We start from the raw sequence: 17,860 nt of genomic DNA, 5'->3' as shown, positions 1-17,860 counted from the left end.
GTAACTTCACAGAACACAATGGCCCCCCCCTACAGAATATCATCTTCTCCTCTGAGGTTATCCTGTATAAAAACTTCTTCAAATTCGTGAGAAGTTACTACCTACGACTGCCATGGGCTCCAACACGGCACGTTCATATGCCAACCTCTTCATAGACACATATGAACAAGCACATCTGTTAAATGATGCACCTTTCTCGGACCGCATCTTACATAATCTACGTTATATCGATGACATGTTCCTCATCTGGGGAGGACTGGAGACAGAAATGCTGCACTGCTCATCTTAACAGCATTAAATCCACTATACGCTTTACCGAGAATTACAGCAGGACGGATGTCACGTTCTTGGACACAGTGGTGTATAAAGACAAGGGAACACGTGCCACTAGACTTTTTCATAAGCCTACGGATAAGAATACGCTGTAATTTGCCACCAGCCATCATCCACTGCCCCTAAAAATTACCTTACAGCAAATGGCTCAACGCTTCCGTGACAGGGGGTATGATCATAAGGAGATTGATGCAGCATTAATGAAAGCTAGATTGACTGATAGGGGGCTTTGCTTACATCAAGCACCAAAAATACAGGCAAGTCTCGCCTTAATGTACTTAGCACTTACAGCACGGCATCCAGCTTCATAAAACGTAGTGTGCAGAAGAACTGGCATATCCTTGCCAACGATAACAGAATTGTCAAACTATGCCAGGCATCCCCTCTGTTCTGCTATCGGAGAGGACGCAATTTGAGTGATTTACTGGCACAGTCAGACCCGGTAGCAAAGTATGTGCTAACTTCGAGGTGGCTGGCCAGGAAACCGGGGGCATACAAATGCCATGGTTGTACCAACTGCCAGTATATGCAGACAGGCCAAACAATTGCACATCCACACAATGGCAAGAAGATCAACATTAAAAACGACCTTAATTGTGAATCAAGGTTTGTACTATACCTCATTAAATGCCCTTGCGGGCTATACTACTTAGGAAAAACATCTAGAATGTTGAAGGAAAGAATAGGCATACACAGGTCTACCATCAGAAAGGCACTATAGGGTGCAGAGGGTAATGCCGAGCTCAAATTTCTACCTGTGGCAAGACACACAGACACAGCCTGGCAACGTTGCATTGCATGTCGATACTGCAAGTCAATGCCCCCCCCCCCCCCCTACGGGGAGGAGACGGGAATAAACTTCTGCTACAACTTGAGGCAAAGGTGATTTTTTGGAGCTAAAAACACTAGCACCGATGGGCTTAAATGAAGACGTTAAACTCTGATGTTTTCTGTAAGCATGCCATGATGGATATTGGCTTTTATCTTGGCACCATTTTCACATCACAGGCACATGCTGCCCAGGATTACAAAGTCTGCCTAATCACGCCTATTGTTGTTCACGGAAGCCTGGATCTAGGACCATACAGTCTCTCTCAATAGAGCTAACCCACAGACGCACGGGTCTCCCCAAACCGTGCTGATGGAATACACCCCTGCGATATACCCCTGTGGTGACGCCAGTTCTTCCTCAAGATAGCACACCTTACGCCCCTTCCTCCCCCTCACCTTCCTAGCACTCACCTTCAAATCCTGTGGTACCCACCGCGTTCCATTACTGGAATCCTCTAGTATCACAGCTGGCCATACATATCCCAGCGCGCACGTGCTGTTACACGTCACTACACAGATTATCTCCATGACAACCAATAGACGCTTCCATGAAGCCAGTAGCAGAGGTTTAAAAGACATACCAAGATGGCAAACGGCCTCCTTGAAACACATGACTTCACATTGTTGACAAATTAGCTCAAAATGGCCGTCAGGTGACTACTAGATGGACAGCAGCACCTGGATTCATGGGTTTAATTAACTATTAATTGATTCAGTCAATTGAATAATTGTTGAATAGGTGATGGGATACACCTGGGTGTAGGTATGTTTGTCACTATCACTCTGTCTGCGCACTGCCTTGAGAAAGGTCCCTCCGTGAGGACCAAAACGTTAGCTGTGTGTGCCACACACCACAACACATTCTTTTGGATATCTCATGCTTGTGTGCGGTCTCCTGTCTGCCGGAATCCAATCCCGGTACCATTTCTTATGCTATACTTATGGGCCGAGAACCAACCTTTACTATAGCCTTTGGGAATGCCAACTGATATATATATATATATACATACCTACAGTACACACACACACACACACACACACACACACACACGTGTGTGTGTGTGTGTCTATGTAAGTATGTATGTATATATATATATATATATATAAGTTGGCATTCCCAAAGGCTATAGTAAAGGTTGGTTCTTGGCCCATAAGTATAGCATAAGAAATGGTACCGGGATTGGAGTATATACACACACACACACACACACACACACACACACACACACACACACACACACACACACACACACACACACACACATATTGGTATACCTGTGTGCTCCCCATGGGATTCTTTTTCGTGTGTGTGTGTGTGTGTGTGTGTGTGTGTGTGTGTGTGTGTGTGTGTGTGTGTGTGTGTGTGTGTGTGTGTGTGTGTGTGTGTGTGTGTATATATATATATATATATATATATATATATATATATATATATATATATATATATATATATATATATAAAGAAACAAATTTCAGCTTGCACTCAATGTACTCAAAAACATCAACAGGTGCCAGTCTCTAATAATAATAATAGAACAACATTACCATTCTCTCGTCCGGTAAAGGAAGACTGCACACAGATCAGTAAAGGCAAAAAAAAGTCTGTATTAGGCATCAATACAAAATGAACAGGCCACCCAATCTGACGTTTCGGTTCCGGAGTGGAACCTTTCTCAAGGGGGATGCAAAGACAGACTGACACACAGACATATATATACCCTCACCACATTTGACCAAACACCGTAAATAGAACTAATGTACCTACACAAGTGCCCACTACCAAGTTGTTAATTATGAAACATAATTAAAACATACTGTACCGTGACAGAAAAAATAAAAGCCATATAGAAAACAATCATTCTAATACATAAGGGATTAGGGAGTGTGAACACAAAAAGGGGCATACATACATCCATACATATCAAGAAATCCTTAACAAACATACTGTGTCTAATAGATATATACAAGCAAATAAATGAACATCTTTTGTCCCTGAGACAAATGCTACAGAGAAGCCAAGATATTAAAGAAAAGTTTGAATGCCTATGCAGATGGCAACAATAGCTGCCGGGCACTATGCACTCACTGGACATGCAACAGCAGGGCGATATACTTATATGACCCAGAGCTAGTTACATGAAGCACCCCAGATTGAGGTCCTCATTGAGACCCTTAGGGGTCACAGTATTAAGACTATAGATAAGTCTCGCTTCCATTTGTAATAGTAACTTGCTCCTGTTGCCGCCCCTACTTGAAACATGCGCCTGCGCTATTGGCATGCACCGAAATGTTGCCAAGCTATGTTTAAGATCTTTGAAATGTCTCGTCACTGGGTGGTGTCTTAAATCCTCATTGTCCATGGTCTCCAATAGCGCCTTCCTGATGGATGATCTATGCATTGCGATCCGCTCCTTCAGCATTCTTGTAGTTTTCCCCACATAATGAAGTCCGCATGGGCACCTGATAATGTACACTACATAACGTGATTCAGTTTAGGAAGTGTGAGATTTTGAGTCCACTGTGTGGGTGGGCATATGTTTTTCCTAAAAGAAAGTATTGGCAATTTCCACGGGGTCAGAGGACGTTAGTGTGTCTCCTATGTTCCGTCCTCTCTTGTAGCAAAAGAGTGGTGGCGACTGGAATTTCTTTCCAATTTTCTTATCGTTTGTCAAGATGTGCCAGTTGTTCTTAATGCTGTTTTGTATCAGCCTTGAGGCAAGTCTAGGACAGAGCTGTTGATACCGGTCAACAAAACATCTGATAGTGATCGTTTTAATGTTGTTTCAACGTATAGCACGTCCTCAAGGCTCATACAAAACAGCATTAAGAACAACTGGCACATCTTGACAAACGATAAGAAAATCTGAGAGATGGAGAAAGCAATAAGACAAAAAGAAAAACATAGAAAAGAACCCAGCCCTGCAATATTTTCATAGCACCTAGAAAAAACCAGCACGCTCCAGTATCTTCTGGGAAAGAATGTTCCTTTATGGTATATTCAATATCTGTCAGGCAGAGACTTTCCATAGCGTTGTGTTGACATCCTCACCATGCATGTGCGCCAGGATGTTAAAGTGACGGCAGTATAAAGGGAAGGAAGTATGCGCCGTGTCCTTATGCCAGGTGTGGGCAATTATTTTGGTTGGAGGGCCAATTGTCAAGCTTTGCTAAGCATTGCCACACACAATGTAGAATCTCCTTTTTCAAATACCTCTCCTCCCCCTTTCTCACTTCTCTCACCGTCCCTTCTCTTCCATAGCGGAGTCCTAACTGAGGTTGTAGTAATGTGGCGGCGATGGAGGGAGCCCATCCATGTGGTGATCACTGAAGTTGCTGAACTTTTGGTTGGGGGCTAATGCCATGTTAGGTCTCTCTTTCTTCCCCCGCAGCACACTTTCTTGCAGCCGAGGCAAGAGGGCAGGCCAGAGTAAATAGTTCGGCAGGCCGGATGTGGCCAGTGGGCCATATTTGGCCGTGGGCTGTATTTTGCCCAGCTATGCCTTAGGCTAAGGCCCCGTTGCACGCGTCCGCACGGCTGTCTTGCTTGCCAGCAGCGCATGCAACTCACTGCACCGCGATCTGCAGGAAACTTTTTTTGGAGCGGGGGGCGTGACCAAAACGGGTCGGTGGGCGGGGTGTCATGATGTGGGGGGCGGGGCCATTACACACAGGCACACACATGGAAACCCCTCTGCCGTGTTGCTTCTCTGCCTCCCCCCACCCCACCCCACCACCAAATATGCTGCTGCTGCCTCTGCCTCTCCTCCTCGGGAAGAAGACAAACTCAGCAGGAGCTGGCCGCAACCTTCCCAGTGAAACGGGCACCAGAGCGAGAGGAGGGGGGGAGTGTTCAAAATGTGGCAGGGCCATGACAGGGGCGGGCCAAAACACAAGCTATTTGCAAACACACAGCAAAAGCAGGAGATTATATATATATATATAATTTATTTATTTCCCTGACACCGCTTCTGGCAGTGACCGTAGCTCTCACACTCCCAGAGCCCCGTAGCCCTCACACTCCCAGAGCCCCCCGCCCCCCCCCCCCCTCCAGGAGCAGGGTCAGGCTGCGAAACGGGCACGAGAGGAGATGGGGGGGGGGGGGGGGCGCTTTACGGCTTCACGGGTGCAGAGACGCACAGACTTCCCTCCAGCTCCAGACAGCTCCCCTCCTCATTGGCTCACTGCGAGACCACGTGACGCGTCGCCGCTTGGGATCACCGTCCTCGTGTATCCCCTGCCGGCTGACGCGTCACAGTGTGCAGCGAGCCTTGCAGGTAGGAGGGACTGGGGCTGGCTCGGAAGGAACTCCGGTATGGTGAGTGACGCGCACGCCGCCGCGTGCAGCGGGACCCAGGCCTTATGCTGTCAGGCTGTAGCTGCATTGGACAGCTCCCTATGGTCTTGGGAGGAAGATAACCCTGTGAGCCAGGGACTGAAAGCCACATTTGGGATGCACAGGATAGTCCTAGTAGCTCCATGCATTCTAACATAATAGAGACTGCAAGTAGTCTCGCAGGGATGTCTCTTAAGTCCGTGATTCATTAAAATTAAATGTTTATATAAGGTTCACTTTTTTTCTTTAAATAACAATTGCTACTCTAGGACTCATAATAGTCTAGTTATTAAAAAAATGTGTATATAATAATGCTTATTTATGGATGGACTTGCAGTTTTAATATGCATGAAAACAATAAGGCAAAGCTAAAAATGAAAGACTGGTGTGTACACTACGTGAGAAAGATACTGAGATGAAATAAAATGGTCATGCATTTACAATCTCTAAATACTTTGAAACTTTTATGAAATCTTGATATTCATTTGTCATATCATAGCAGAGCTGTATAATAGCTATATTATCTCTAAGGGAAATGTGGTATTCTTTTAGGTAAACAAACAAAAACAAATGGCTTTAATTGTACATGAGGTTTTCACCGCAAGGACAAAACCTGACAAAAGAAGCCTTGGGACTGCAACATTTTATGGCACTTGTGTATTATTTTGTTTACGTTGGCTCAATATCACAATGTATTTTACAATGTCATATAGTTGAAAAAGCTGTGAACAGGAATAATGTGTGTATTGTGAAATGTGTGTGTGTGTATTGTGAAATGTGTGTGTGTGTATTGTGAAATGTGTGTGTGTGTATTGTGAAATGTGTGTGTGTGTATTGTGAAATGTGTGTGTGTATTGTGAAATGTGTGTGTGTGTGTATTGTGAAATGTGTGTGTGTGTGTGTGTGTGTGTGTGTATTGTGAAATGTGTGTGTGTGTGTGTGTATTGTGAAATGTGTGTGTGTATTGTGAAATGTGTGTGTGTGTATTGTGAAACGTGTGTGTGTGTGTGTGTATTGTGAAACGTGTGTGTGTGTGTGTGTGTGTGTGTGTGTGTATTGTGAAACGTGTGTGTGTGTGTATTGTGAAACGTGTGTGTGTGTGTGTATTGTGAAATGTGTGTGTGTGTGTATTGTGAAATGTGTGTGTGTGTATTGTGAAATGTGTGTGTGTGTATTGTGAAACGTGTGTGTGTGTGTGTGTATTGTGAAACGTGTGTGTGTGTGTGTATTGTGAAACGTGTGTGTGTGTGTGTATTGTGAAACGTGTGTGTGTGTGTATTGTGAAACGTGTGTGTGTGTGTGTGTGTGTGTGTGTGTGTGTATTGTGAAACGTGTGTGTGTGTGTGTGTGTGTGTGTGTGTATTGTGAAACGTGTGTGTGTGCATTGTGAAATGTGTGTGTGTGTGTGTGTGTGTGTGTATTGTGAAATGTGTGTGTGTGTGTGTGTGTGTATTGTGAAATGTGTGTGTGTGTGTGTATTGTGAAATGTGTGTGTGTGTGTGTGTGTGTGTGTGTGTGTGTGTGTGTGTGTGTGTGTGTGTGTGTGTGTATTGTGAAGTGTGTGTGTGTGTATTGTGGTGTGTGTGTGTGTGTGTGTATTGTGGTGTGTGTGTGTGTGTGTGTGTGTGTGTGTGTGTGTGGCCGAGTCCCCTTTCCCCGCCTCAATGCGGGCAGCTAGTGTACCGGAGCTCAGTACAATCGGGAGGTGAGGGCAGCAATCATGAATGTCGCGCATGCGCAGAGAGATAGGAGTGCAGCGGCCATCTTAGGTGGCTCCGCAAGACGCCGCGCGGAACTACAGGTCCCATAGTACTTGGCGGGAGGGGATGCTCACGTGGGGAGTCCCAGCAAATAGGGCTTGATCAGCAGGGAAAGCAGGATATCCTCCGCAGTAGAGAACAAGCACACCAGTCGGACGGAGGGCGACAAGAGGATAGGTAGTGTCCAGGACGCAGTGCCTCCTGGACTAGGCCTTGTCTTGCCCTTTAGGCCCTGAGTCATAACAGTGCAGTGTTGTAGGGAAGCCCCCAGATTGGGATGCTTCCCCTTTAGCAGTTCCTGTTGCACCGGTGACTGGACGGAAACGCGGTGCTCTGTGGTCTAGATATTAGGCGAGACACTCCAGCTGGAGCTCACCTCACAAGGCGGATCGGGAATCACAAGGAGAAAGGGGATTAATGTTTGTAGAACCCATGTCGTGGGACCTGACTTATCCTCTATTTCATCAGCTGCACCTGGGTACAGGAGTGCCCAGGAAAGCATAAGTGCACCAATGGTTCACAGGGGTAGCGCCAGTATAGGGATTCAGCCGGTTTGTGCGAACCTGTACCTAAAATTTCCTCCGTTCGCAGAGCCGGTGAAAGAAGGGAGAGAGCAGAGCTTCTGCTAAGGGGCTGGGCAGCTTGTTCCATCCTGATTGGCTGCATTACACTGCAGCAGCCAAATCAGGAGGTGGTGGCAGGAGCCTGGGGGTGGGAACAAAGAGCGGAGAAAAAGCATGTAGCAGAGAGAGGTGAGGTTGTGTTCTGGGTGTCTCCTGCCTGCCTGTGTCTGTGTCCTGTGTTGTTTGCCTGCCTGTGTCCTGTGTTTGCATGCCTGTCTGTGTCCTGCCTCATGGTGCTGTTTTAGCATTTGTATTGGTCAGGATTATTTTGCAGGCTGGGGCTTTTGATCAATAGGTGCAAAGGGCTGGCTGTGCATAATCTAGTTGTGGTTTACTTTGACTACATGTAAAACTTTAAAATGTGTATTTGCACTGGTTGCAGGCTGCACTTATTTCCACTGGTTCTCCCTGGTCTCTCTCTCCCCCCTCCCTGGTCTCGCTCTCCCCTCCCCTTCCTGGTCTCTCTCTCTCCCCGTCTCTCTTTCATTCCCCTTCTCTCCCCCCACCCTCTCTCTCACTGCCCCCTTGTCTCCCCCCATCCTCTCCCCCCCCCCCCTCTGTGAGAGAGAACCTGTTGCAACAAATGTGGAATCCCACCACTGGGTAGCGCTACCTCATATTGGGTGTGACTGACATTGGGGGGGGGGGGGGGAGCGAGACCAGGGAGGGAGGGGGGAGAGAGAGACCAGGGAGAACCAGTGTTGGAGACTACCAAGTGTTGGACTGTTCTTGGGTGTGTTTAAACATTCCATTTAGGATATTGATTTGTAAATCATTTATGAAATGATCTGGTTGTGAGAAATGTCCCACTGGAGAGCAGTATCTTTCTTCTTCATGCTGTTGTATTGTCTGTGAATGTTCATTCACCTTGAAGTTTTGGGCTCGTTTCCCCAATGTAGCATCCTTGGTCACATTTGTTGTATTGAATCGTATATATACTACATTCCTCGATGTGCAGCAGTATGATCCTTTAACATTGAATGTTCCATGGTTGTGACTGGCTGTGGGATCTTGGCATATATGTTTGCAGAGTTTGCAACGTGTGTTGCACGGTTTTGTGCCATTATCAGTATCCTTAAGTTCGTTATGGAGGTTTCTGTTATCTAATTTCTGTTTGAGGTTTAGTGGTTATCGGAAAGCAAGAATGGGAGGTTTGGGGAAGGTTTGTCAAGTCCTCTGCCAGCATGGGTTTCAGATCTTTGATTATTTTTCGTATTCCCTCTAGGGTAGGGCTGTATGTTGTGCCTAGTGGTATATGTGTGGTAGGTACATTTCTTTGTTGAAGCTGAAGTAGTTGTGTGTGAGGATGTATTCTATCAGACTGGTAATTACTTCAGTGCTGTATTTCTGATCCAGGGGAGATGTTCTAAGGAATTACAAGCATGCCTCAATACCATCCTTGTGGTGGATGTTGCTGTAAAGGGATTCTATATCCATGGTGACTAGCAGTGTGTTGGATGGTAGTTGGTTGATGTTGTTAAGGTTATTGACAAAATCTGTGGTATCTTGTATGAAGCCGTTGATGCTTGTGACTAAAGGTTTGAGGATATTCTATACTAAGCCTGATATTTGTTCAGTGAGTGTATCCATACCTGTTTTAATTAGTCTGTCTGGGTTTCCTGGTTTGTGGAGTTTGGGAAGCATGTAGAAGATCCCGACTCCAGGGTTGTCAGGTATTAGTAGTTTCAATTGAGGTCGCAGGTGACAAAGTTGAGAAAAAAGTACATTATGGGGGGGGGGGGGGGGGGGGTCTGACAGAAACAGCACTCGGATCTGAGCAGCCATATTTAGTCAGCATCCATTTTGGGTGCCTGATATTGTCATCCATTTTGTTTATTGTCTGCATGAAAGTGGAATGAGAATTGAATTATGTAAGATACATCTTTTTCTTCTTTTCTGCTCCTAAGTTTTTAGTGATAATAAGCCTTTCAGCTAACCACAAGGCCTTGGAGATGGAGAAATGCCATACAATACAATACACTGCTTTGCAGGGTTTGGAGTATCCCCGAGTTACGGCTGTAATCTCGGCCGAGTGTCATCAGCAGCACAATCTCGCGACATCAGAGGAGGAACCAGGGAGCTCAGGAGGGCAGCTGCAGGCGGAGGAAACCTACCACAGAGAATCTTGGCGTTCCACGTGGAGAGGAAGCAGACCATCACTCCAGGCAGCAGGACGGAGAGGATTTTATATCCTATATGCTTGTATACTTCTGCTACTTTGTAAGTAGCGATCTACCTTTGCGCATTGACCATTACAAAACGTACTTCACCATTTTTTGTCTCTTTTCTATTTTGTTTCAGAGAAATCAAGGACTAATATATCCCCAGTCTATTCATGCTCATATTTTATTGTTTAGTTAACAGTTTGCGCCTGTGTTTTCCCCTTTTCCCTATATATTTGCTATTGTGTGTAGTTTAACACCTCGGCAGCAATTGTTACTATTTTATTGTTTAAATGTTTTAATTTGCGCACTTAGTATTTTATATATATATATATATATATATATATATATATATATATACACACATATATATATATACACACATATATATATATATATATATATATATATAAACTATAAAATACTAAGTGCTATATACTAAGTGTGTATATATATATATATATACACACACACACACACACACACACACACACACACAGATTGTCTGTGTGTGTTTGTGTTATCTTTTTCCAGTTCATTGGTATTTACACTGCTTTGCAGGGTTTGGAGTATTGTGCATTTTTGTCATTTTAACTTATGGTTTTTTTCCCCATATTATTGATGGGTCACTTTGTTTCTATCTACACACACACATACATACACATATATATATACACATATATATATATATATATATATATACACACAGGCAGTCCTCGATTATCCGACACAATGCGTTACTCAAAATGGTGTTGGATAGCGAAACGTCAAAGCAAAACACGTTTTCCCATAGGAACACTGTTTAAATGAAAGGTTCCATTCCTGAAGGCATTTTTAACACTAAAATACACCAAATATTTTATGCAGGCAATAAGATACGCAGCACACACATAAATTATATATATATAATATAACATAAAATATAATAATATAATATATTATATAGTACAGGCATACCCCGCATTAACGTACGCAATGGTACCGGAGCATGTATGTAAAGTGAAAATGTACTTAAAGTGAAGCACTACCGTTTTTCCACTTATCGATGCATGTATTGTACTGCAATCGTCATATACAGGCATAACTGATGTAAATAACACATGTGTAACAGGCTCTATAGTCTCCCCGCTTGCGCACAGCTTCGGTACAGATAGGGAGCCGGTATTGATGTTCAGCACGTGCTGACAGGCGCATGCGTGAGCTGCCGTTTGCCTATTGGGCGATATGTCCTTAAGTGTACTTAAAGTGAGTGTCCTTAAACCGGGGTATGCCTGTATAATATAATATTATATAATATATATATTATATACACAAACAACTTTGCAAAGCGTTGGATAAGCTGTTTTGGCTTTGTAAAAATGAACATAGGTATAAATTGCATAGCGTTGGATAAGCCATTCGTTGTAAAGCCTGTGTATATATATATATATATATACTGTATATATATATATATATATATATATATATATATATATATATATATATATATATATATACACACACAAATTGTCTGTGTGTGTTTGTGTGTACACACACCACAATACATAGAGTTTAGGTTTTATAAAATTCATGAACTAATCCAGGTGCAGTATTGTCCAGTGTTATGAACGAGTGAAAGAAATGCAAGGTTCGATTTTTTAAACGCATGAAAGCTAAGCTAGCAATAAGCAATAATGCTAAAATAGTTAACAGCAGGTTACGATCTTTAAAAATGTATCCACAATTTAAAAAAAAAATGCATATGTACACTATAGGAGCTGTACAAAATAAATTAAATTGTAAATGATTCAGAGAACTGTATTTTCTCTTCTGAAGGTGACACTCATTTGTGTTGTAATGTGTTTATACTTGATATCTGAAGTGCATTGTAAATTACTACTAATTGCTTGGCTTTTGCTTATCCTATAACATGACAACCCTGTCCTTCTACTGCTGCAGTGTGACAAAAGATGGAAGGGAAATAAGGGGTTAAATAGATATAATAGGAAATAATTACCAGGTACTCCATGAGAAGCCCAAAAGAGATAAGAAAATTAATTGCCATGCAATTTATTTTAGTAGCTAGTTAAAACCAGTACTCTCCAGCATCTTGTGCTAAAGAATGCTCCCTTATATTGAGTTCCTGGTAGGCTGAGATTTATTGGTTGCCACAGGGGCTGCCTATAGAGTTCCCATAGGCATCACCGCGCATGTTCATCGAGACATCAGAGGGGCGACAGTACAATAGAAAGGTAGGACACGCCCTGCCATTGCGCGGTCAGGCAGTAGCAGCATTGAATTGCTCTCTGTGGTCATGGGAGGAAGATAACCCGGTGTTTGACACTGCATAGCAGAAAGTATAATCTGCAAATGAGCGGCTTCTAGGCTCAATAGTTGGCAGAGGGGGAAGGAGAATGTGACCCCGGCTGGATACTCTGTGCAACCTCCTCGGCTGAGATTTTAGGACGTTGGAAAGGAAGAGGTTCCTGGGTGAGGCACGACAGAGCGGTACGGCAGCGGCTTGTGGATGAGCACCGAACCTGAGGAAACTGAAAGCGGCCTCCTAACACAAATAAGAATGTCCTCCCCTAGTGTAGGTCACAGAACAACTGACAGGAGACAGACATAGGAGGAGTTTATTAGCTCTCATACAAGTCAGGTAGTCTGTGTCCCACCTCCAGCTGGGAGGAGTCTCTAATTCCTACTGTCATGCGCTGACATGGGACAAACGAGAAAAAATATCCCAAAAATTGTGGAATTGCTGCGTTCAATGAAACTATTTATAATCTAGGTTGACTTCATCAGAACTGAACAGCACACATTTCCAGAACCTTTTTGCAGGGTTTGCTGTGCATGCGTTAAATTATATTACAGGTATTCCGCAAAGAGAAAATCAATTATGCGTTGTTGATTAGCAATCTGGTGCTGCAAAGTAGTGTACTTGACTCACATTCTGCAAGCTTTTGCAGAAAACAAAAACAATACTGTATATGCCATGAACCAACATTTGTCACTATGAAATGTTTCCATAAACCATTCAAAAACAAGCCAGGCAAAACAAAATACCAGCATCACTCAGAGGCATAATGATACTTCAATAGCTATGATTTTATGGTGATACATTCAGATGAAAAATGGATTAACTCAAAATAAAATATATGGTTTTACACATTGTATAGTACTTCATTTTAACACTGTGCTACTTACATGCTCTCCAAATATAAGCCTTTTGTCAAGGCGGGTTTTTATACAGATTTGTATCTCTCTAAAGACAAACAATGTTTTGAGATTACAGTGCATGTACAAAACCATAACAGCTCTGTAAATCGAGAAAGTATAATGTTTTAAAAGGGATGTCAAAATGCGGAAGAGTTATGTAAAATACGAACAAAAAAAAACACAACCCAAAAAGTATTCTCGAAATTTTAAATAATTGATAAGCTTGAAAAAAAATGCTGAGTACTTTTTGGAGATTTTTTTCATTGCTCTTCCTTTACTAGTTTTAACCTTTCTGCTGGCGAGGTCGTTTCCAGATTCATGGCGAAGGGAATTTTGCTTTTTTGCAATAAAATGTTCTAACACTGATTTTTTTTCTGTCGGTTTTGTCGTAACCCACACACAATCTTTAAAAAATAAATGTTTTTACTTTTATTTGGTGTTGGTCCAAGTGCATCTTTGTTCACATGAACCCAGAAAACTTAGCAATACTCACACAAAAAAGTGCATTTTTTCCCCCATGCTTTGCAAAGCAGTATGTAATACGCTATCCAATTTTTTTCTGGATGAGAAATATAACACATCAAATATAAAGTTATTTTATCTGCCTTACACAATATCTAATACATTATCTTTTTTTTAAAGGGTGATTAATTCCAATGTAGTATTAGACTGATGTTAATGTAATCTCTACTATTTTATGCAATTCCAGTAATGAAACAATTATTGACCTAGCAAAAATGACTAGCTGCAGAAGTTATAAGGGCCATGCAAGTGCCAGTCGACAGAAAGTCCTACTGTATGGGCATGTTCAAAAAGCCTTGATAGGACGTTAAAGGCATTAACATATAGGTAGGTGTAAAGCCACTTGGATAATAGCAGCACCCTTGTGCAAAATGATAAAAAAATATGCTCAAGGTGTGGAAAATAAATGGGCAGTCTTTAAACCATTGTTAAATAAGTACACTAATCAGTGTATACCCTTGAGTAATAAATATTAAAGAAACAAGTCTAAAACAATGTGGCTAAATAAACAGGTAGGGGAGGAAATGGATAAGAAGAGGCAGGCGTTTTGATTCTTAAGTCAGAAGGGACGAAGGCATTGTGTCAGAATCATAAGGAATGTAACCAAAGTTGAAAACAGCCAATCTTGATTGGCAAAAATTGTAAATGAAAAAAAGATTGCAGTAGAAAGTAAGATTAACCATAAAAAGTTATTTTAAGTACCTTAACAACAAAAAGATTAGAAGAGAAAATATAGGACCCTGCAGTGCAAGATGGACAGGCAAATTATTGGAGAAAAGTATTAAATACATTATTTGACTCAGTGTTTACAAGGGAGGAGTCAATTGCAAAAATAGTGTTACAGGACGAAGCTGCATGCTCTATATTAACGAACAATTGGTTATCTGAGAAAGAAGTGCATAGGTAGCTTGATAAAATGAAAGTAAATAAAGCACTTGGCCTGATGGCATACATTTAGAGTGCTTAAGGAGCTACATTCAGTAATATACAAACAATTACAATTAATATACAAGGACTCCATTTGCACAGGCTCAGTACCACAAGATTGGCGTAAAGCAGACATGGTGCCCTATATTTAAAAAGGAAGCTAGATCACAACCGGGGAATTACAGACCTGTAAGCCTGACATCAATAGTGGGGAAGCTACTTGAAGGTTTAGTATGGGATAATATTCAGGAATACCTAATGGATAACAAAATTATTAGTAATAGTCAACTTTTATTTATGAAGGATAGGTCGTGCTAAACTAACCTTATCAGTTTCTTTGAGGAGGTAAGTAGGAATTTAGACCAGGATAATGCAGTTGATGTGGTCTACTTAGATTTTGCAAAGGCTTTTGATACGGTTTCACATGAGGTTGGTGTACAAAATAAAGGCGATTGGTCTGGGTAAAAATATTTGCACCTGGATTGAAAAGCATAGACAACAGAGAGATGTCGTAAAAGGAACCTCTTCAGGTTGGGTTAAAGTTGTCAGTGAAGTACTCCAGGGATCGGTACTGGAACCCCTGCTATTCAACTTGTTTATAGTTAACCATGAGGTTGGTATAGAGAGCAAAGTCTCCATCTGTGCTGGTGACACTAAATGATGTAAGGTAATACAATCAGAGCACACTGTAATTTCTCTCCAGAAGGACTTGGATAGACTGGAAACTTGGCCAGGTAAATGACAGGTGAGGTTTCATGCAGAGAAATGTAAGGTTATGCATCGGTAAACAAGAATAAACAGGCACCTTACAAATTAAACGGGGGAAAAATAGGAAAATCATTGATGGAGAAGGATTTAGGAGTGCTTATAGACAGCAGGCTTAGCAATAGTGCACAATGTCATGTAGTAGCTGCAAAGGCAAATAAGTTCTTATCTTGCATTAAACAGTGAATGGATGAAAGGGAAATAAGCATAAGTATGCCCCTTTATAAGTCATTTGTAAGACAACACCTTGAATATGGAGGTTTTAAGTACTGCTACATTAAAAACAAAAACATTATGGAATTAGAAAAAGTGCAGAGAACATTCACACAATTAATAAAGGGGATGGAAAATCTGATTTATGAGGACAGGCTAGCTAATGTAGATTAGTTTTTAGAAAAGAGTCGTCTAAACAGGGATGTGACAATAAGAATAAAAACTATATTTCATATACCGCTTTTCTCCCAAATGGGACTCAACAAGTCCCTGCCCAGATCTTACAATCTATGTTTTTGGTGCTGGGGGCACATGGAGATAAAGTGACTTGCCAAATGTCGCAAGGAGCCGACACCAGGAATTGATACCAGGTTCCCCTGATGCAAATGCGGTGTCACTATTTACAGAGTCAGTGCTTTTACTCACTGAGCCACTGAGCCACTCTCTATGTACACAAATATATTTGGGGTCAAAACAAGGAGCTTTCAAAAGAAATATTCATCCCGCGGGCAGTACAAACTTGACCAGGAAGGCGGCCAAAATAACTGGCGGTGAGCAAACAGGCTACGCCCCCGCCAGCAGGGCCTTGAACAGGCCCTCCGTAGCCCCTCCCCTGGTTAGGGGAGGGAGGTGTGGGGGTGGGCCAGAGAGGAGGAGGCCAGCCCCCCGGTAAGGAGACCCCCCCGCTGATGGCTAAGGGGCCGCTATATGGGGACATCCCTTAAGGTTGGAGGAAAAAAGATGTCATCGGAAACAAAGGAAAGGGTTCTTTACAGTAAGGGCAGTTAAAATGTGGAATTCATTACCCATGGATACTGTGATAGCAGATACAATAGATTTGTTCAAAAAGGGTTGGACATCTTTTTTAGAAAGGAAAGGTATACAGGGATATACCAAATAAGTAAACATTGGAAAAATATTGATCCAGGGAGAAATCTGATTGCCAATATTGGAGTCAGGAAGGAATTTATTTTCCTCCTCATAAGAAATCATTTAATGTGTCACTGTTTTTTTTTATTTGCCTTCCTCTGGATCAATATACGGTAAACGCAAATATACTGTAGGATAAAGTATCCGTCTTCTAAATTTAACATACAATAGGTTGAACGTGATGGACATTAACCTCATCCACTATGTAACCGGACAATATTTTAGACGAATCGGTGATATAAAAAAAATATTATTAGAGATGAGCAAAATTTTGTCTGATGTTCACAAACTGGGTGAAATGTACCTTTATTTTCTCACAACATTTTGCGAAAATGTAAAAGTTCACACCCCACAAATTGCCATCCAATATAATTCAACTTGCACATTTCATGACATCAAATTCTGTGAATAGGACCACTCCAAACTCTTTAAAAAAAAAGTAGTGAAATTCTGGAGAAGCTCATCATGAAGAGATCTCTAAATATTACTCCTACGATACTAATTACCCCAGTAATCAGATCTCCAACCAAGCAATTTCTTTCAATTGTCAGATGTTCTAAAAATCTTAAATCTGTAGTAATGTATTTAATAGGTATAACATCTTACCATAATTCTAGACCATCTTCTAAAAGGTAAATATGTGGTGGCTGTGACACATCTGTACTGAGCTGAATTACAGGAAGCAAGAAATGATACAAATTCTTCCCATCTTCGCCTAAACCCTATTTAAAATAATAATGGGAAAAAAAATGTAAAAGACATAAATTTCAAACATTCGCATGATATTAGTCATTTTGGGACTATGTGCATCTATGTAAAACAGTTGATATCTGATTTAAAACACACACGCATGCATACTGTATATCATTTTAGACAATACAGAATTGGTGCCCGCTCAACCTTTAATAGGAAGGTGTACTAGGGGGGAAATTATATATGTAGAACACAAGAAACTATCCCCAAAGAATGAGGGGATAAGATGAAAGAAGCCACCACTTACATGCACACTACATCTTTACTAACAATATAATGAGTCAGTATTATTACCCAGATGTCTGAGCGAGTAGAATACAAACAAAACAAATAGGCAAAATTAGATTACTAAATATGCTTTCGGGCATTTAAGAGATTATTTGGTTAAAACGTAAATCCTCTTAAGTACCAGAAAACATATTTAGTAATCTCATTATTCCTATTTGTTTGTATTCTACTCTCTCAGACATCTGGGTAATAATAATGTCTCATTATATTATCAGCAAAAGT

General features: G+C 41.7%; 1 protein-coding gene across 3 annotated transcripts in view; it reads right to left on the bottom strand.

Annotated features, from left to right (window-relative positions):
* IPO11 (importin 11) overlaps window positions 1-17,860 on the bottom strand; it is a 500,359-nt gene that overhangs the window by 292,537 nt on the left and 189,962 nt on the right. For all 3 annotated transcript variants that reach the window (XM_075589858.1, XM_075589848.1, XM_075589838.1), the window contains one exon: window positions 17,204-17,319. In XM_075589858.1, the coding sequence (XP_075445973.1) occupies window positions 17,204-17,319 (116 nt within the window). The remainder of the gene's footprint in view (window positions 1-17,203; window positions 17,320-17,860) is intronic.

Source organism: Ascaphus truei, chromosome 1 (assembly GCF_040206685.1).
Source record: "Ascaphus truei isolate aAscTru1 chromosome 1, aAscTru1.hap1, whole genome shotgun sequence".
In the NCBI taxonomy this organism is placed as follows: Eukaryota; Metazoa; Chordata; class Amphibia; order Anura; family Ascaphidae; genus Ascaphus; species Ascaphus truei.
The sequence above is the reverse complement of the archived record's forward strand: the minus strand, read 5'-3'. Positions and strand labels throughout refer to the sequence as shown.